The sequence below is a fragment of the Sorex fumeus genome, unplaced genomic scaffold, assembly GCF_029834395.1.
Source record: "Sorex fumeus unplaced genomic scaffold, SorFum_2.1 ptg000039l, whole genome shotgun sequence".
Classification (NCBI taxonomy): domain Eukaryota; kingdom Metazoa; phylum Chordata; class Mammalia; order Eulipotyphla; family Soricidae; genus Sorex; species Sorex fumeus.
In genome coordinates this window covers 32,338,527-32,360,876 of record NW_026606096.1, presented here as the reverse complement: position 1 = coordinate 32,360,876, position 22,350 = coordinate 32,338,527, and the positions used below count along the sequence as shown (strand labels likewise).

The window sequence follows — 22,350 nt, the reverse complement described above, 5'->3', positions numbered from 1 at the left end:
AGAAAAGGGGCAGTTTCCCAGCTGGCCAAGCGAAAGACCACTTACCCCGAACGAGATGCTTCTTCTCATCCCCCATCCCTGCCTCCACCCAGACACGTCAGCCCCAACTTCTCAGCCCCTGTGTCCTTGCGCTGCTCCCTGTCCCCCCTGTGTCATAGTTGAAATGCTTCTCTTTGCTCTTGGCATCTTGTCTCCAGACCACACCACAGACCTCCCACTGGCCTCCAGCTCTACCAGGGATTTGGCCCAAACATGATGCTAGGCTCCTGCACATTCTCCTTTCTGCTGAGCTGGGTTCCAAAGGGGCGACAACATTCTGCCAAGCAAGAAGCAGACTCTGAGGCTGACCTTAGGTTCTTGATGGGGCAGCAATGAGCCACAGCCTGAGACACATTCCCTGCTCTCCACAAACCTCTGCCCTGGTAGAAAGACCGTTTTTCACCGTAAACTCTATTATTTGTTTGAATTTCTTTGGCCATGTACTTACATTTCCTATTAACAACAAAGAGAAAGAAAGAATCTCTAAACAGCTGGTTTTCATCTAATTTTACAAGTCACTCTTGTTCTGCATCTTATTGTACACATAACAATTCATTGTTTCACAAACACACCGAATTCTTGCCAAATATGAGTGTCTAATAGTTTATCGTGTTCAACTCTCCAGCTCTCTGCTTCAGAAATCCTGTCCCTCAAAAAAACTTTTGTTCTGGTCTGGGGAAGTGGTTCAAAGGACTGAGGCACAAGCTTGGCATGTAAGAGCCCCAGGTTCAATTCCCAGAACCATGTGGCCCCCTGAGCTCCACTGGGACCAATTCTTGAGAACTGACTCAGAAATTGCTGCTAAGTATTACCAGGTATGCTGCCACCAAAAGCAAAAACAAAGATCCCCACCCTCAAGAAACCCCCAAAACTCTCTTCACTTTTCTGTTCAATTCTCCAGATCTTTATTGTAGAACCAACTACTCTTTCATCTACACCCAGAAAACCCCTATCTACTCTGTCTTGAATTAAAGTTATGCCTCAAGTTGATCACGCTCATTAACTGAGCTCCTCAAAGGAAGAATGTATCATTTTGGCCTCTGTGTTTCCCCTAAACAACACCTGCAATTTAGTTTTGCTAAGTGCATATAAAAAGGTAAAAAATACTGAACATGAGAGTCATTTTAGAAAACCTAAGATCTTTTTGACAATACAAAAAGACCTGTTTTGGGATTATCAAAAATAGGGTGATTAAATAGTGTGATAGAGGTGATAATCTATTAAGGGTGGTAGAGAAAAGTGTTCAGCCTTAATACAGAACCTCTATTAGCATGAATACATAAAAGAGTAGATAAGAGATGTTCAAGACTGAAAACTAAACCAATACTATCTGTCAAATAGGATTATTATAAGCAACCTTTTGAAAGTGGGTGATATTGTTCCCCATGATGGTGTTGGAATAATCCGGTGTGTAGTAATAGCCTTGGGTTCAAGTAGAAGACTTCTATCCTTGACTTAAGAAAGACAAATTTTCTGGTCTTGGGATAGGGGCATGGTTGCTGAGTGATTTTTTTCCTTTTCCTTTTAAAATTTGATATGATATATTTAAATTTTTTTCTTTTATAATAATACTAAAGATGATTTCTCTTGGATACAATTCCAACACCACACTCATCACCAGTCTACCTGTTTTCTTCCCAAAGGAAATCAGCCTCCTCCCTCACATCACTTCCTCTGACTGAACTGTGTGGGTCAGTTCCCCTGTTATGTTGCCTTTAGATCACTGTTGCTACTTTCCTGTATATCTTTAAGGGCCACATATGATAAAGATCATTCTGTAACTGTCCCTTTCATTTTGACTGACCTAACTCCGCATGATATCCTCTAGTTCCATTCAAGTTGTTGCTAATTGTATGATTTGTGCTTTTTTAGAGTTGCATAGTATTCCATCGTGTACATATACCAGAGTTTCTTAATATATTCATCTGTAGTTGAGCATTTGGGTTGTTTCCATATCTTGGCTTCTATACCAAGTGCAGTGATGAACACAGATGTGCATATATCCTTTTGATTTAATGTTTTGTGTGTTTTGGGAATAGACGCCAAGGAGTCGTATTACTGGATATAGGGATTCTATTCCTGTTTTTAAAGAAATCTCCATATTGCTATCCACAGAGTGTATTTTTAAAAGGTGGTAGACCACATAAGTTTAGGGAGTCTCTGACTGCAATGAAATAGAAAGCAAAGAAGTAAGAAAAGAGTCAAAATAAAACAATTTCAGTTAGAATAGAGAAAAGGCAGAATTGGGCTTTTTATTTTATTTTCAGCCAAGTGAACCAATATGCTCATAAAAGAGGCAAAAACTTAAATTTTATTATAAAGCGGAAAACTTTGCTTGAGCAACTTCTCATGTTGGGATTAAGAATTTTCCACTCACCCATTTCCCAGAACCACCAAACACTCTACTGCTTAAGAACTACACTCTAAGCAAACTCTTCCATGACATATTATAAATTTGCTATATTTTTTGTTACATTTTTTTTTGTCATTTAACCCCATTTCCTCTTGTCCTTGGTGATCTAAAAGCACAGAGTTCTGAGTTATCTCCTTTATATCTTCCATTTCTCCTGGACCACTGGTCTTCAGGCCCCATATGACCCCCTATGAGACTTTAGGCTAGTCTAAGGGGTCACACATGAAAATTACACTTATTGGGACCAGACGAGGGGGCCTAATGGTAGGACAGAGAGGCCACAGGAAAGAAAAAAGATCAGAATGGGACCACAGCTCTTCACAAACTGGTTGGAAACACTGATGATCTGATAAACAATAAAACCAGTTCTTTCACTTGTTTTTTTTTGGGGGGTGACACCTGGCACTGCTCGGGGCTTACTTCTGGCTCTATTCTCAGGAATTACTCCTTGCAGGCTCAGGGGACCATATGGGATGCTGAGGATGAAACCCTGGTTGGACGCGTGCAAGGCAAGTACCTTACCCATTGTATTTTCTTTGGCCCAATAAAAGCAATTTTTATGCCCCTGGAATATTTCTATTCTGCTTAAGTCCCTACAAATAGATATACAGATATCAGGTCTGCCCCATTCCTGTTGGTCTTATAATAAAGCACAATAAAATTAACAGGGGTAAGAGTTAAAATTAAAAATGGCAATTAACCATTTCCGACCATCTATCTTCACTCCCATGCTTTCCCATTCCAGTCGTCGCATGATCATTCTAATAACACCAAACATTAGCCAAGCGGCACAAATGCTGAACGACTTTGACCGTGAATGTGGAAAGGTCGGACTACAGCTGAATCTTACGAAGACAATGTTTATGAGAAACAGCCTTGTTCCTGACGCTCCATTCGCTCTCACCGGAACCACCATCTCCGAATGCAATAGTTATATATACCTAGGTCGAGAAATCAACATGATAAATGACCTGGCACCTGAGTTGCGCAGGAGGAAGAGAGCGGCTTGGAATGCCTTCAAGAGCGTTGAAGAAATAACTAAAAGGACAAAGAACCTCCAGCTACGAGCACATCTCTTTGATTCCACTGTTCTTCCTGCATTAACATATGCCTCAGAGACCTGGACCCTACGAAAACAGGATGAAAACGCTATTCGGGTCTCTCAAAGAGGAATCGAAAGAGCTATGCTTGGAATATCACGATTCACTCAAATGAGGGATAGAATCCGGAGTTCTGATCTTCGTCAACGCTCAAGAATCAGGGACACTGTCTCATTTGCCAAGACATCAAAAATCAGATGGGCTGGACACGTAATGAGGTTTACAGACAACCACTGGACTAGAGCCATTACTGATTGGATTCCACGGGACATCAAAAGATCACGTGGACGCCCACCTACAAGATGGTCAGACTTCTTCGTCAAGACCTTGAATGATCGGTTTGAGGCTCTGCATGTTCCTAGAACGAACAGATACCATTGGGCTACGCTAGCATGCAACCGGGATGAATGGAGACGTTACTGGCACCCGCTCGAGTAAATCGATGAATAACGGGGATTAAGTGATTAAGTGATTAACCATTTCCTTCAATTTACCTGCAGCGAGGTCTCGAACTCCCCAGCAGCTGAGTGCGCTAAGCCCAGGTAATAGTAAGCTTGTCCTTCCATCGTTTTGTCATTGCCTACAGTAAACATTTGGAAAAAATTGTGGTATTAGATAGATGAATTTTTCACAGAGAATCCTTGCTCTTTCAAATAGTAGGGCGTTATTTTACCAAGCTTCTCTGAACAGATTTCTAGTATCCCTGAAACCTAAGTGTCTGCTGAACAAGTGTGGGTAGGTATAATTTACCTACACACACAAGCGTGAGACACGTCGGCTACATTAGGTTTATCTCTCTGCATGCACAGTTCCATACTATCATTTTGACCTTCATGTATAATTTCTATACTGGGCCATTATGTACACAACTATTCTTATGATGAAACAAATGGAGTCTACCAGAGGGAAGGTATGTCCATGGTGTTGGGAAGAATGAGCCTTTTGATACAACCCTGGAACTTCAGTAGTAGAAGTGGAGAATCTTATATATACAAGGTGGTATGAAACTAAGCCCCCAAATTCCACAATATTGTAAACAGCTGATAAATCAATTTTTAAAAGACCTATGTTTGGGGCTGGAGCGATAGCACAGTGGGTCGGGTGTTTGCCTTGCACACAGCCGGCCTGGCTTTGATGGTCCCCGAGCGCCACCAGGAGTAATTCCTGAGTGCAGAGCCAGGAGTAACCCCTGTGCATTGCCAGGTTAATAAAAAAAGTACTGTAGCACTGTCCTCCCATTTTTCTTCGATTTTCTCAAGCGGGCCCAGTAACATCTCCTTTGTGACACTTGTTACTGTGTTTGGCATATTGAATATGTCACCGGGAGCTTGCCAGGCTTTGCCGTGCGGGCGAGATACTCTCTGTTGCTTGCCGGGCTCTCCGAGCGGGGTGGAAGAATTGAACCTGGCTGGGCCGGGCCAGCTGCGCACAAGGCAAACGCCCTACCTGTGCTTTCGCTCCACCCAATAAAAAAGCAAAATAAATAAATAAATAAGAAATAAAAGACCCGGGGCTATCCAGCACGACTGCCACATGCCTGAAGTCATTGGTAAAATTTCTCGATCTTATATCACACACCAACACTTCCCCAATCACAGACTGACATTCAATTTAGTCTCTAAAGAGCAAGATAATAAATAAATTAAGAAATCATTGTTCTGATAGGTTAAATTGAAAAGCTGTTGTTTAAAACCTAGGTCAACGTGACTGACAAGTTGGCTTCTTTCTATAAAATTTTGTCTACTACTGAAATCCACACAAACTTTTCTTCATGACTTGTAAGACTCGTCAACAACTTCATGCGGAATTCTAAATTTAAATTTCTCTTTAATGTATTTTATTCTAGAAATGATCAAATTCTTCTTTCCCAAAGCAAAGTGCGTGGAACATGAGATTTAATAGACATAATCGCACATGTAATGAGTATATGACTTACTTACACTCAAAATACTAACAATAGGGGCAAGAAAGATAGCACAGTGGGTAGTGCACTTGCCTTGCATGCAAATAACTGACCTGGGGTTAGATCCCGGTTATCCTATATGGTCCCCCAAGCAACACTAGGAGTAGTTTCTGAGAACAAAGCCAGAAGTAATCTGAGCACTGCAGGGTGTGTCCCCCCCCCAAACAAACAAAAATCAAAATATTAACTACAACACATACATCTAATATACTTACAGAACTACGAATGCTTCCTAATTTTTTAGGAAAAAATGCTTTGCTTCCTATACTTTTAGACCTGTCTGCTTTCACTCAGTTCACCGATGCTGACAGATCCAGCACCAGTTTTGATCTTTGGGATGTTGGTAGCAAGTAGCTTTCCGAACCCCCGCATTCCAAAATGACGGATCTCAGCAGGAACCAGGCAATTCTCTGTGCTGCATTCACTCTCACCGCACTCAATTGCCCCTCACGAGGCAGTGGCTCAATTGGACGACTGTGAGGAAATGGGATGGCAAATGCCGTTGACAGCATTTTTCTCCTTCCCTAGCAATTTCACCGATCGCAGAGAATTATACCCTCAAGATCGCACTACAGCAGAGTTGATGGTGCCAGTGATCCAGTCAGGGTCATTTTAACGCCTATAATTCATCAGGACCTGAACTTTTTCTCTGTGAGAGGTGTTCCAGAGAGAGGGTGGGTCTGAGGAAGGGAAAGATGAGCAAGAAGGAAGTGGCTAGGAAGGGAAATTGCCTTCCTGACAATAAATAGTTGTGATTTGTACTTGCTGTGTAAATTGGTATGATTGTGTCAGAGTCCTCACAATGACTTGTGCTGACAGAAAAGCGTCATTTACATCCAATGTTTTGTGAAAGGATGTTTAATAAGAGAAGAACAAAAAGGAAAATCTACCCGTGTTGGTAGATTTTTTGAGGTGCTAGCAGAAAAAGCCGGTTCACACCAAATATTTTAAAATGGGGTTTAAATATGAGTACTTCCCATGCTTACTAATTAAGATGAAGTGAAAGCAATAAAATAATGGAGGTCGCAGAAAGGTGAGTGAAAAGTATACCAAAATAGTAAAATGATAAAATACGCTGTGTGTGTGTGAGTGTCTGTGTGTGTGTGTGTAGTTTATTTGGTGGGATAAATTGATACTGTCTTTGTTCTCCAAATCAGCAGTCACTTACTTACTTTAAAGAAAATATTATGATTTTTCAGGGAGATGCAGATCAAAACCACAATGTGATACCATCTCACACCTCAGAGACTGGCCCACATTCAAAAGAACAAAAGGAACCAATGCTGGCGTGGATGTGGCGAGAAAGGGACACTCCTTCACTGTTGGTGGGAATGTCCACTGGTTCAGCCCTTCTGGAAAACAGTATGGACGATTCTCAAAAAATTAGAAATTGAGCTCCCATTTGATCCAGCAATACCACTCCTGGGAATATATCCCAGAGAGGCAAAAATGTATAGTCGAAGTGACATCTGCACTTGTTTGTTCATTGCAGCACTCTTTACAATAGCCAGAAACTGGAAGAAACCTGAATGCCCAAGAACAGATGACTGGTTAAAGAAACTTTTGTACATCTACACAATGGGATACTATGTAGCTGTTAGAAAAGATGAAGTCATGAAATTTACATACAAGTGGTACAACATGGAAAGTATCATGCTGAGCGAAATGAGTCAGAAAGAGAGGGATAGACATAGAAAGATTGCATTCATCTGGGGGATATAAAGTAACAAAATATGAGATTAATACCCAAGAATAGCTGAGATCAGCACCAGGAGGATTACTCCATAGCTTAGTGGCCAGCCGGGTATTCTAGAGGAAAGGGCAGCTCAGATAGAGAAGGGAGCACCAAATAAAGGGTGTTTGGAGGATCCTCCCAGGAGGGGAGATGCATGTCGAAAGTAGACTATGGACTGAACATGTTTGCCACTCAATGCAGACCACAACATCCAAAAGGAGAGAGAGAACACGGGATTGCCCTGCCACAGAGGCAGGGGGGAAGGGGGGATGGGGGTGGGGGGGATATTATCCATGGTGGTGGAAAATGGGCACTGGTGGAGGGATGGGTATCTGATCATTGTATAATCGAAACCCAAGCACAAAAAATTGTAAATCTACAACTGTACCTCATGGTGTTTCACTAACAAAAAAAAAAAAAAACAGAAAATATTATGACTTTGTTTTCAAGACTTAAATTGTCCATTCTTACACTACATCTACTACAGATCTAAAGAGCCTTAAGTGAGACAATGAGTAGAGACCAATGTATTTGCATCTCAAATATTTCATTAAAACATGTCCTAAAACTTCTATTTATTAGTCAACATATTCATTCACTCATTTGTTCAATAAATAGGTATTCAGAACGTACTGTGTACCAAGCACAGTTCTAAGCATTTGGAATACATTAAGTAAATTAATCAAAATTCTTTTCCATGGGAGCTCTATTTTATAAACTAAAGACAGAAAATTAATAATAAACTTGAAAAATTATTTGGTAAATTACATGGTTATTAGTACTCTGGATGTGCTACAGGGGATGAAGAGGAGAATTCACTTTTCAATTTTCAGTACAGTTGTTTGGGTAGTATAGTTCAGTAAGAAGACAGTATTCACAAGAGAATGGAATGAAAAATATATTGTAAAAATATGAAAAACTCACAACTGTGGGGAGATTAAATATATTCAAAAGTAACAAGTCAGTCAAAGAGTAAATCAGAAGATAAAAAAGAAAAAAAATCTTGAAGTCTCTGAAAACAAAACAAAAATAGGATAACTGGATCCCAAATAAACAGAACCCAGGCAATAAAGAAAAGTTCTTAGAGAAAGATGGATAGCTATAAATGCTTATTTTTTGAAATAATGAACATTTTCACCTTACAAAACTAGAAAAAGAATTGTTAGCTAAATAAAATACAAATGGAAGAAAAATTTTAAAAGACTAGAGGAAAATAAATGGAATAGAGAACAGTAAAATAACAGAAAAAAATCAATAAAACTCCAAATTGGTTCACTTAAGAAGTATAAAAAAAATTGGCAAACTCTTGGCTAGACTGAATAAAGGGAAGAAAGAAAACAGTTTTACATTACTAAAATCAGGAATATGAGAGGAAAATCACTACAGACCTTACAAAGGATAGGATTATAGAGGATTATAAGTAAAACACAAATTGAAATTGACCAAGAAGAAGTTTAAAGAACTCTAAGTAGACTCACGAGTAAAGAAATTGATTTATCATTAAAAATACTTTCCATATACTAAATGCAAAGCCTAAATGGCTTCACTCCACTGTTTTGCCAAATATCTGAAGAAGAATCCATATAAATTCTTGAAAAATTCTTTTTAATATGAGAGGAAAATACGTCTTTCCAAATCACTCTAGTGTTATTTTCACATAAAAGCACATAAAGAAGAAAAGATACAAATCAGCACCACTTACGAATACAGATTAAAAAATCTTCAACAACATATTAGCAAGTCAGTGCCAGGAGTATAGAAAAGGATTATGCATCATAATTAACTTGGGCTTATGCTAGGAATGGAAGTTTTCTCAACTTATGCAAAATCATCAACGTGGTATACCACATTAATACAAGAAGCAAACCACTGGTCATCTCAACAGATGAAGAAAAAGTATAGGTATAATCCAGTTCTTTTCAATGATAAAAATAATCAAATAATGCTAGATAGAAGGGAACCTCCTAAAACTGCTAGTGTTTACAAACAAAACAAAACCCTACAATTAATATAATAAATAATGGTAAAATATTGAAAGTTTCTACCCTAAAATTAGGAGATAATGAAGATGTTCCCTAACCTAATCTTTAAAAAAACTGGGCTAGATGCTTAAGCCAATATAATTAGGAAAGGAGAAGAAAATGCATTGAAGGGTAGGTAAACGTTTATCTCTGTTGTCTTAGGGATTCTAGACTGAACTGAACCTGAGAACTAAAAGTAAAAGTAAAGGCCCTCCCGTTGATCATCGATTTGCTCGAGTGGGCCCAGTAACGTCTCCATTGGAGACTTTGTTGTTACTGTGTTTGGCATATCGAATACGTCTCGGGGAGCTTGCCAGGCTCTGCCGGGCGGGCGAGATACTCTCGGTAGCTTGCCGGGCTCTCCGAGAGGGGCGGAGGAATCAAACTCGGGTCGGCCATGTTGGCTGCGTGCAAGGCAAACGCTCTACCACTGTGCTATCGCTCCAGCCCTAAAATAAGGGATATTAATAGGAGAAAATACAGCAAATTTACATGAATTTTGGGTAATAAGGGAATCTTTGTAAGGAGGCTGAGCCAAAGAAATGACAACAAAGAGACGCAAATGTGGGGAGGGGGGAAGACACAGGAAGAGGACAGAAAGTTAGGGATTGTTCTTAACAATATTGTGTCTATACAGAATTCTTATGGCTTTGACTCACTCAAGAGAATGTCTATTTTCTTATGGTGGTATCGGGAAAGTACTTTTTCCCTTTATCCAAATCAATTATTGTTATTGGTGCATTGTTGGTAAATAACATCGACATTTTTATACTTTAAGTGTTACTATACCAACACTGACCAACCAGAGAGAGTAGATTTTTTTTTTTATTAGTGAAACACCATGAGGTACAGTTGTAGATTTACAATTTTTTGTGCTTGGGTTTGATTATACAATGATCAGATACCCATCCCTCCACCAGTGCCCATTTTCTACCACCATGGATAATATCCCCCCCACCCCCATCCCCCTATCCCCCCCCCTGCCTCTGTGGTAGGGCAATCCCCTGTGTTCTTTCTGGGAGAGTAGATTTTTAATCTATTATTTTCAGAAACATCTAGTGATGACACATTTTTATTTTATCTGTTACGTTTCAAGAACCTTTGGTTCAATCCACTTCTAAGGCCAATTTGACTTCTAGAGTAACAAATTCTGTTATCCTTCAGTGTCAATATCAGAAAGGAAGAAGTAAAAAAAGATATTTGCAGATCATATGATCTTATACATAATCCTAAAGAATCCACAAGTAACCAGCAAAGCTGGCAAACAGATTTAGCAAGATACAACATCAAAATATAAGAGCCAATTTTACTTCTACCCGCAGCAATGAATAATCTGAAGAAGAAAGAAAAAACTCTACTTCTAATAGCATTAGAGGGTTTAGGAAAGTTTTGTATAGTGGTTGTAGTAGATAATTTTGTATGCCCAAAGCACAATTATTAACATTGTTAAAAACTGTGTTACCTCAACTAAAAAAAAAGTGGTGGCTGGAGTTTTATGACAGTTGATAGGATGCTTTTCTTGCAGTCATTGATGGGGGTTCGATTCCTGGTATCCCATATGGTTCCCCAAGCTTGCCAGGAGTGATCCCTGAGCAAAGCCAGGAATAAACCCCTAAACACTGCCAGGTGTGGCCCCCCAAAGAGCAACACAAAACAGAATAATAGAGAAAAATGTGGACATAGCAAAGTATGAAAATCAGTGAAAACACTAATCATCAGGGAGATGCAGATCAAAACAATAATGAGATATCATCTCACACCACAGAGACTGGCCCACATCCAAAAGAACAAAAGCAACCAGTGTTGGCGCGGATGTGGCGAGAAAGGGAATCTCCTTCACCGCTGCTGGAAATGCCGACTGGTTCAGCCCTTTTGGAACACAGTATGGACGATTTTCAAAAAATTAGAAATTGAGCTCCCATTTGACCCAGCTATACCACTTCTGGGAATATATCCCAGAGAGGCATAAAAGTACAGTTGAAAAGAAACTTGTACTTCTATGCTCATTGCTGAACTATTCACAATAGCCAAAATCTGGAAAAAGCCTGAGTGCCCGAGAACAGATGACTGGTTAAAGAAACTTTGGTACATCTATACAATGGAGTACTATGCAGCTGTTAGAAAAGATGAAGTCATGAAATGTACATATAAGTTGTACTACATGGAAAGTATCATGCTAAGTGAAATGAGTCAGAAAGAGAGGGACAGACATAGAAAGATTGCATTCATCTGGGGAATATAAAGTAACAAAATAGGAGACTAATACTCAAGAATAGCTGAGATAAGTACGAGGAGGTTCACTCCATGTCCTGGAGGCCAGCACATGCTAGGGGGAAAGGCAGATCAGATAGAAAAGGGAACCAAATAATGGGTGTTGGGAGGATCCTCCCAGGATGGGAGAAGCGTGCTGAAAGTAGACTACAGACCAAATATGATTGCCACTCAATGCCTCTTTTGCAAGCCACAGCACCCAAAAGGAGAGAGAAAACAAAAGGGAATGCTCTGCCACAGGGGTGGGGTGGGATGGGGGGTGGGGGTGGGAGGGATACTGGGAGCACTGGAGGTGGAGAATGGGCACTGGTGGAGGGATGGGTATACTCGATCATTGTATAACTGAAACCCAAGCACAAAAAATTGTAAGTCTACAACTGTACCTCATTGTGTTTCACTAATAAAAAAAAGAAAAAAATCAGTAAAAACAATTCAATCATATGTAAATAAATGCGTCAATATTCACAAATTGAATGAGTTGATTTTAAGAAAACAATAATTTTCAGTTCGATCAAGCTTCCCTAGTTTTGCATAAGTGGACAAACTAATCCTAAAATTTATGTTGGAAATGAAGAAAGGGTGATAGTCAATGTAATCTTAAAAAAAACAATGCTAAGAGACTCAGATTTCTTCTCTTTGTCTATTTTTTGGGTACCAACAGTGCTCAGGGCTTACTTCTGCCTCTGTGCTCAGGGATCACTCCTGGAAGTGCTTATGTGGTGCAGTGGTCATTCAAAAGCTCATTCCATCAGCTATACATTTGTAATCGGGGTGATTTCTTATAGGTATTCCAATTAATATTACTGGAAGAGTTTATAAACAAAGATGCTTACTTTCACTCCTTAGAAAATTAAAAGGACCCAGAAAATTAGTCCTGCTTAAATGCAGTTTTTTTGTTACTCAATGGACCAATCCCATCAAATACACGCACACAGTAATAAACTGCTATCTTGTTCACCTCATCTTCATGAGAAGGCTACTATGCCAATAAAAATGATATGTGATAAAATAGCCTTGCGCTGCACAAAGTAAAAGCTGATTAATAAATGCTCCCATTCATATGTATTTATATGCAAATGATGTAAAATTTTAAGTCTATGATCGGCTCCTTTTGCCACTTGAGTGCGACCCTGCCTGTGGAGCCTGGCTAAGGTGCAGATTTGTTTGTAATTGGCCCTGGGAGATGAGTGGGGGGAGGGATACAGGGCAGAGTTGAGGTGCTGCTTTGCCTAAGAGTTTCCTGGTGATGCTGGTGCTGCCAATCCAAAGGCTACACTTTGACAGGCAAGAAATAAATTGAGGTTCTATTTTCCTGTCACTCCTAAGTAAATATTTATGGTACCTTCCCTATCACCTGACAATAGGGAATTTACAAACAATGAAAGAGGTTTCAGCTTGGAAAAAATATAGGATTTTCAACAGATAAAACCTACCTACTCACAAATACACACACACACACACACACACACACACACACACACACACACCATGCACACCTACAACTTTTGCAAATAACCTTACCTTCTCATTGTATGCCCATTGTTTATAGCTCTGCTCCCAGAGGGTTGTAATTTTGGAGATAAAGCTTTCAAGAAACTAATGGATTTCTTGTTGTCAGCACTAAGGCCCCTCGGTTTTACAGGGAAATTTGAAAGTATATTGATGGCATTTGTCTTTGCATTTCATAGGAAATAATCAGCGAAACACTTGAGGACTTTTACTTCACTCCTGGGAGAAGCCTGTCGGCCCATTAAAGGAAGCGATGTGAGAGGCTCTTTTCCACCCACCTTCTTTGGCGATTTCAGAAGCTTTTATTAGAATTTTGATGGCCTGTTTGTATTCTTTATTTTCCAGCATTTTGTCGGCGAGTAATCGGAGAGTCCTCAGGAGACTCTCACAGGCCAACAAGTTGAGAGAGCGGCCTGTCTCATCCTTCCACATCCGCCCTTGTGTCAATTGATGGAATGCTTCGTAATGCTCCGTAGCCTCATGAAGCTGACCTGCAAAATAAAAGTCATTCATAACTATCAGCCATGGGCCAGAGCCTATTTTCAGAAATTTTGCCTATATCTTTTAGATTCACTGTTGGGAAACTATGGCATAAAGTCAAGGATTTGTAGGACTTGGAGGAGGAAGCTGGGGAAGGGAGAAACTTCACTGGGAGCCCGGATTCAGCAGGGCAGTGGGATGGCCACAGTCCGAGTGTGTGTATTTCTTTCATTGCTGATTTTTAAAATTATCATGTAGGTACCATGGGCACAATAGTGTTTAAGTTTCTCGTCTTGGTGTATGTAAACCACCATCTTAAAGTGCCCATGGCCTTCCACCACTGTCCTTATGTCACCTTTGGTCCAACCTTCATTTCCACTTCCTCCCCTACTGTTTGATGATTGACAGGTATGGATTTGGTGCATGTAACTACCTCACTTGACCGCCACCAAGTTCCCAAGATGCTCAACCAAAGCCTTTGTGTTTCTTCTGTCCCCTCAATCTACCTCCTACTCATCCCCCTCAGCCTGATATCCTTGGGTCTGAAATTCAGTTTATTATCAATTGATATTATATATGCTCTTGCTTTGTTTCTCTATATATGACAGATGAATTCGATTAGCTGGTATTTGTCCTCTTCCCTCTGACTTATTTTGTCTACGCAATACTCTCCAATTCTATCTAAGTTACCACAAAGTAGATGATTTCATTTTTCCCTTATGATTTTATAGTACCTAATTGTGCACACAGTTATATATACATATATATATAACTTTTATTTTAACAAAATTAGGAAGGAAACTTGGGCTAGAACTGGGATACTCATGACTTACTCCTGGCTCTGGGATCAGTTTACTCCTGGAGACACACTCAGATCACAATTCTGTATCCACTCTTTCACTCCTGCATATTTGGGCTTTTCCACTATCATAACTATTGTATTAAGTACAAATGAACAAAGATGTGCACATATATATTTTCAAATTAATTTTTTTGCATTTTGAGAATATATACCAAGAAGCAGAATAAATAAATCATATGGGAGCTCTTCTCTTATTTATTTGAGAAATCTCTATATTGTCTCCATACAGGATGGACCATATGAAATTCCCACCAACAGTAAATGAAGGGTCCTTTTTTGGACACATCCCTACCAACACTGGTTGTTTTCAATTTCTCTGGTATAGACCATTCTCACTGGTGCGAGGTGATACCTCATTGTCATTTTGATGGTTTCCCAGATAATAAGTGATGATAGACACATTTTTATGTGCATATCTGCCATCTGTATATCCTTTTTGTGGAAATATCTACTCATCAGAAGTAGTACTTTGACCAACAGAAAATAATGATGTTTATTGCAACTTTACAGCTAGTGTGAAAGGACCATAAGTATTATTAATAATAATTATACTAGCTAATGTTTATTCATAAGTATGTATAAACAACTGTGCCTTATATGCATTTCTCAATTTTCAAACAATTCTATGGAATGAGGATATGTTATGATCCATTTTACAGAGAGAAAGGGAATTAAATATTTGGGAGAAGCTCAGTGGCTTATCATCTGTCTTGAAATCATAAGAGCCTGAGCCAGATCTCCAATTCTTTGGCACATGAACTGAGCACCAACATGAGTAAACAATGATGTGAGAATACTGAGGCTAGGAACGGAACCCCCCAGCAAGCCCAAGTGTAAGCACCACAGCAAGGAACACACCTAGAACAAACTTGGGCAAAGAACACAACCAACATATGCACAAGGACCTCAACTAAATAAGTGTAACCTATGTTGAGCATTGAAGTTGATAGAATATCAACAGAGGGACGGGAGGGAGGAGAAAAAATAATTAGCCCAGAATTGCATATCTAGTGGCCTTTGATTCAAGTGCCCTCTTTCTCTCTCTCTCTCTCCCTCCCTCCGCCCCCCCCCCCTCTGTCTCCCTCTCTCTCTCTTTCTCTTTTCCCAATATCATCCCTAACACTATTCACTGAACTCCTTCCACCCTTTCACCATTTTCATATTGTACTCTGGTGGAAATGACAGGTATGGTCACAGTCCAAGGGTTTTTATTTTTATTCAAGTTTCCTCTTTTTCAACCACTTTTCTGATCTGCTTCCAAAAAGAGAGAGAGAAATTCTTTGTTCTCAAAAATAATGCAAGGGTCCTGAGAAGGACTCCAACAGCTACACATTTCAAATGTAATAATCACTCTGCATCCTCAAAATTTGAATTTTCCAAAAAGGCCTTTGTAGATTATATTGAGTTTTGAATAACTACACTGTAACTTAATGGTCTTTATTGATTATATTTTATAAATTAATCCCAAAGCTTCTCAAGCACCAAACTCTAAATTATGGTTGAGTTATTTCATTCTGAGAAAGACAAGCAAGTGCATTTCTAAAAGAGTAGTTTTAGCTCCATGATGTGCATTAAATTTTACTTGGGAATTGCCTTCAGTGTGGACAATTTTCTGAAATGGAAATAATCTTCCTTAAAAATACTTTCTGGTAATTGGATGACCTAATTGGAAATAACTAGAAAAGCATTTCTATCCAGGCATCCCAATAGTAATGAGAGTAGCTCGGAGTGAGTGCAGCTCCAGACACGCAATCTGTGTTCTTCTCCCAACTTGATTCTTCTTGCTGTTTAGTCTCAGGTTAATTGCCATCCCTCTGTTTAGTTATTCTGAAAAACAGGATTGTAGTGCAACCACACCAAATTGTTAGTCTGAGAAATGAATTAATATACACTCAATAGCTGATGCTGAGTTGGCATACTCATAGCTGCTGTTATTAGTTGACATACTCATAGTATTTTGTTTTATTCAACTGGCTAATTGAAATAGAGTAACAGTTCAGTTAATTTAGATTTCACAATTAATTATAGCTTATTATTCTTGAAGAAAACCTAGTGAGTATAACAATATTATCACCATGAACTAAATTAACCTCAGGACCAGAAGATTAGGCTCCATACTGTTCTTAAATTGGTTCCATGGAATATTACAGGTTCATAGAGTCACTGTCATGATGGGTACATATGATTTCCCCTTATTTGGCACTGAATTTTCCAGCAAAGTTATATAGAAGTACTAAAGAATGAACACGTAAGAATACTATTCACAATGGAACACAGAGAGCAAAATGAATGACCTCACTTATGTGTGAAATGTAGAGAAACAAAATGTGCGAATAAATTGACAACAAATGACAACAAACCATTGACCCTGGGTTATAAAACAGAGGATTACAAATTGTGGAGGGGAGAGGAGTGAAGTAGAAATGACTCTGGAGGTCTTGGGAACTTTGGTGGTGGTGAGGAGTGCTAATTAAATATAGCAAGATCATAAACATTTAATACCAGTCAGTATGGTACCTAAGTGACAATAATAAGAAGCAATTTGAAAAACACGCAGCAGAGGCCGGAGAGTTGGCACAGTGAGTAAGGAACTTCTCTTGTATGTTGCTGACACAGGTTTGAACCACCAGCACCACCACACAGTCTCCTAGGCACTGCCAGAAAGTGATCTTTGGATCCTTGGGCACAGAACCAGGAGTAAGCACTGAACATCACCGGGTCTGCCTGTGCCCTTCCCCGCAACAAACAAAACAATCAAACATGCACAGCAAATGGTGGTGTCTAATAAGCAAGCAGACTGCCCAAACATTTGATAGGGATGAAGCCTGTAGTGTGGAAGGAGGACAGAGATCCACGCAGAGAGGATGTCAGATCTGTTCATAAACTTGGATAGAGAATCACACAATGATAGATTACAAGAGCATGTAGATGATATTAGAGTAGACTATTTTACAACGTGGATAGGTACAGATACTCAGTGAAAATAATGGAAAAATGAGAAAGTATTTACAAAGATTTGTCAAATGTTTGGGTATTGGACAAATAGGTATTTTCCCTGCTTTCCCTTTTTTATTTCTGATGATTGGCATCTTCTAATGTTCCCAGCATCCAAATATGTTTATTTTGTGATAAGAAAATACAATAGAAGCAATTTTTAAAAAATAATGGGCAATCTTTTTTTCGTTTCAATACACACACTGCAGGTTGAAGTTCACTGCTCTAATCTATCTTCACGCTTAAATGACAATTTTTTCTCTTACTTCCCACAAAAAGCAGGCATAGTTTTTCATTTCTCTCCAGTAGCACCTTTCACCAGAAATACCTTTTTCCAAATACCCATGACCCTCATTTTTTATAAAAAAAAACCTGAATGTAGCATTGACACATGTGTGTGTTATGTTTCCTCTGTTAACTATATTTCTGCCTGTAAAGTATAGCTCTGTATCCCTAGGAAGATGTCTACTCGAGTTCTTTATTTTTCTCACACAGCATCCATCTATTCATAAGGCACAGGTACATATTTCTTTTTTCAGCCACATGAATGGGAAAAGGTGGATCTAGCAAACCAGATAGTGGCAGAAAGAAACGGCACACTAAGCAAACTAGGAAGAACTTTGAACACCCTTAGCCATACTCGGCAACCAGATGGAACTAGTAGGAACTTGTACCTGTACCTGTCCTCCTGTTGTTCATCGATTTGCTTCAGCGGGCCCAGTAACGTCTCCATTGTGAGACTTCTTGTTACTGTGTTTGGCATATTGAATACTCTCAGTAGCTTGCCAGGCTCTCTGAGAGGAGGGAAGGAATCGAACCCGGCTTGACCAGGCTGGCTGCGCGCAAAGCAAACGCCCTACCACTGTGCTATCACTCCAGTCCTAGTGGGAACTTAAAAAATTAAAAACTATAGATTCACTAAGAATTCCTCGAAAGGAACCTAGAGATGAAGCTGTCTCTGGAGGAGAGCTCAAATACTTGCAAGAGATAAAAATGAGGCATAATAACGGAAAGAAAATATGAGCATTGATAACCACGTCTAGGAACAAATCTGGGACTGGGGGCACAGAAGAAATGAGAGGCAGGGTTGAAATGATAGAAGGACACGTAGAGGAAATGGAGAATGTTGAAAGTGGGAATAGGGGAGAAAGCTAGGGTTGTGTTTGTAGTCCTCCGGGAGGCAGCCACCCCTCATTATTGGTGGTTCTGAACTTCCTGAAGAGGCTCCCACACAGGTGGAGGTAAGGGGCATTGTGACACTAAATCCAGTTGGTTATTATGAAAGGTCATCTTGGAATGAATTTGATATTTGCTCAGTCTTTGAAGACTAGTGGTAGTGGATTGCTTTGCACCAGATTATTGACTGTATTCAGGTGTCTTGAAGGTTCTACCTAAGGGACCCCACAAGGAAGGAACCAGGTGCAAAAGGTTTGGGTAAAACAGGACAGGAAACTAATTCCTGGAGGTCTTCCAAGAGCTGGTCAAAAGGGAAGTTTTACCGCATACATAATATTATTGGAACAGAAAACCGAGGCTCACAAATACTGGCTGAAGTAGCTTTAAAAAAATTAGAAAAGTAAGGCTGAGTACTTAAACTTGGGGATCATAGGAACTCTGTCACCAACTTAGCTCACAGAGCACTCATATATATGGTGAAGTGACTCAGTGTCCAGGAGTCTGAGTTACAAGGAGTGCTGAAGTTACATGACTTCTAGTCTCTTCCGGTTATAGAACTCTGGCTCTGTTCAAGGTGATCACTGGTAACTTCTAACAGAAAAGCACTGTGAGTAGCTTCTGATGTACTTCTGACTGGTGTCCCTGAAGGGCTTTGATGTACAAGTCAAAGTTTTGTGGCCAGTAAGTGAATTCCCTCCTTTAACCTGAAGCATCAGGTCACATTCAGGAGAATATCTAGGATTCCTTAAGTGCCCTAGAATTAGTCATCTGGGGCTGCATCCAATTATGTCCAGCTTTGCTAAGCTACTCTGCCCCTGGAGCTTCAGATCAGCTCTAGAACCCAGGGGTCTATATTGGAAGAAGGGTTCTTCAACCTTTTCGAATGAGAAGATTCAATTCCCAGATTGAGGGTAAATCCAAGAGTGAGTCAGTCAGCAAGGATTTGACTCCAAAGCTCACAAATGTCTGGCAACAATTCCTGAAGATAGACCAGAATTTGAAAGCACATGTGGAAACAGTATAATCTTTGACTTAGAAAAATTAGATGTCTACACTATGAAGAGAGAGCAGTTATTTAAATATGCAAATGTATCCCTTTAAGAATGATTAGCAGTGATGTGCCTTGCATCCATTTTACTGCTATGAAAAAGTTTATCTCAAGATTCTTCCTGAGCAAAGACTGATATTGGGACTAGATGTTTATTATATAAACACACATGCAAAACTTAGGTGAAATTTTTACACTGAATATACAGGAGAGAAAGATGATAAAAGGTTTTCCATACAGAGCTCATTTTATTCAAACTCAGTGAAGAATTATGAACCAGATTTTCAAATCTAGCTCACAGCATCCCTTTATAACTTCTAAGAATTAACCTCTTGCTTTTGTTATAAACTTGAATATAGCACTTTCTGTCCTCCCGTTGTTCATTGATTTGCTAGAGCCGGCCCAGTAACGTCTCCACTGTGAGACTTATTGTTACTGTGTTTGGCATATGGGATACAGGTAGCTTGCCAGGCTTTGCTGCGCGGGTAAAATACTCTCAGTAGCTTGCCGGGCTCTCTGAGAGGGCCAGAGGAATAGAACCCAGGTCAGCCAGGTCTGTAACATGCAAGGCAAATGCCCTACCCACTGTGCTATCGCTCCAGTTCATAAGCCTGAATATATAAATATATATATACATACATACACATATTTATATATATGTGTATATAATATATATGTGTATTATCTATCTATCTATATATATTTGAATACTATGTCAGAACCAGAAGAGATTTCCAGTTCCAGTTTCGATCCTGTTGAAGAACAAGGGTCTATTATGGTCCTATGTAATCACCCAGTGCTAGCCTTATTTTCCATGGAAGAAGGGGGCAGAGAAAATGATACTTATCCCAGGGCCTCCAAAAACAACAATGAACTGGAAACAGGACAGAGAAATGAGGCCTCAAGAATAATCACAGAGGGGCTGGACCAATTGCACAATGGGTAGGGAGTTTGCCTTGCACGCAGCCGACCGGGGTTTGATTCCTAGAATCCCATATGGTCCCCTGAGCACCGCCAGGGGTAATTCCTGAGTGCAGAGCCAGGAGTAACCCCTGAGCATAGCCGGGTGTGATGCCAAAAAAAAAAAAAAGAATAGTCACAGACATTACCGACTGGGGGGGGGGCAGGTTTATCACGTAGCAGTAGGATTTCTGGCAAATCATCATCACCATCACTCTGGATAATGAAAAGCCCAGGGCTGACTATGGTGGTAGGAAGTCACTAGCTGTCGCTCAAACCATTGGCTTGGTAAAGACTTAGGTGGTTCCAGGCCAAGAAAAATCCAGAGAGTCTCCTCATATTTCAAATGAATCGAGGAAGAAATGCGGATGAAATGTATTGTTGGAGGCAACAGAGATTGTGGCTCCCCATACCACCTGATCAATTCCTCTGCAATAACAGAAGATGCTCTCAGAAAGCATATCTGCAAAGAACACTGTGGACAGTGACAGAAAAGGCCTGGAGGAAAACACCTCTGTCAAGCCCCCTGGGTTTTGTTTTGGTTTCTTAAAAAACGGTTCTGTGACATCTACATACACAATAAAGAGGTTGGAATGCAATTAGAGTTGGCCACCTTTAAGAAAGAACACTCTTAAAACCACTATAATGGAGTTTCCTTTTACCTAAAACCCTCAGAAACAAGAAACCTATCCAGTTATTTAAAAACACAAACAAAACCCAACAATGTTCTAAATGGGGAAATGGCTTGGAGGATGTGAAGGCCAGCACAGTGGAGAGGAAAGGAGACATTATGTATTTGGGTATTATCCAAATTGTTGCTTATCCCTCTTCCCTGCACTGCAATCTCTGAAAGTTTATAGATATTTGTTGTATCACAGCAGATGTCTAGAACAAATATTAAGCAAAGGAGAATGTATATGATCTCTCCCATTTTAGTTTTTTTTTTTTAAGTAGGAAGATTGACTAGATATTAACACAAATGGGTTTAAATGTGAAGCTGCCATAAAAGCAGGGACATAAATGTAATTCTCCCAGCCGCTATTTTGATGCACATTTTTGATTCCATGAATATTTTATGAAATGGCCCAAACTAAAGCCATATAACATTCCTGCATTACTGATGCTCGCGCCCGTAAGCTACGAACATTAGAGGCATGATTGAGTGCATTAAAATGAACTCATTCAGCAGTGCATTGATTACTTGAAGGGGGAGGGAAACGAAAAAGAGAAAAAAATAAAAAGAAGTTGCTCCACTTAAGAAAACAGCACACAGACCTGAAGTTTGCTAAAGAAGAAGGGTCAGAGCAAGTCTGAAGAAAATAATACTTCTTAACGTCTCACTCGGTCTAGCCCGGACATGAATTAGGCAAGGTGTTAATTATGTCCAAAGATGGCTCCTGGTATTGTTCAGGTAATTTCAAATGTCACACTCTCTAGGATGCACAGGCTAGCTTCATGCATCAGCAATTCCGAGAGCAGCTAATTATTTCCTTTTCTATCAACTTGTACACTTGCCAGTAAAAATAATGCTACGGAAACAATTGCATGAAAATAATTTGACAGGTCCATAAGGCCTATTTTTTCAAGGAGCGCTGGAATAAGTCTTCAGCAGGTTTTCTTCTCAATTGGGCGCATTTGTCAAGGAATTTAGGGAAATTCTTCAACTTAAAACAACAACCTAAAGGAACAATAAAGCTTTATGTACATTCTATTACATTTTAATTGAGAGCTACTGGACATCTTTGGTATGAGTTGCCCTTGCTTACAGCATAGACTTAA

General features: G+C 39.7%; 1 protein-coding gene across 1 annotated transcript in view; it reads right to left on the bottom strand.

Annotated features, from left to right (window-relative positions):
* TTC29 (tetratricopeptide repeat domain 29) overlaps positions 1-22,350 on the bottom strand; it is a 125,266-nt gene that overhangs the window by 44,090 nt on the left and 58,826 nt on the right. Inside the window, exons 6-7 of the mRNA XM_056119032.1 lie at positions 13,330-13,542; positions 4,047-4,132 (exon numbers count right to left, since the gene is read on the bottom strand). Of these exons, the coding sequence (XP_055975007.1) occupies positions 4,047-4,132; positions 13,330-13,542 (299 nt within the window). The remainder of the gene's footprint in view (positions 1-4,046; positions 4,133-13,329; positions 13,543-22,350) is intronic.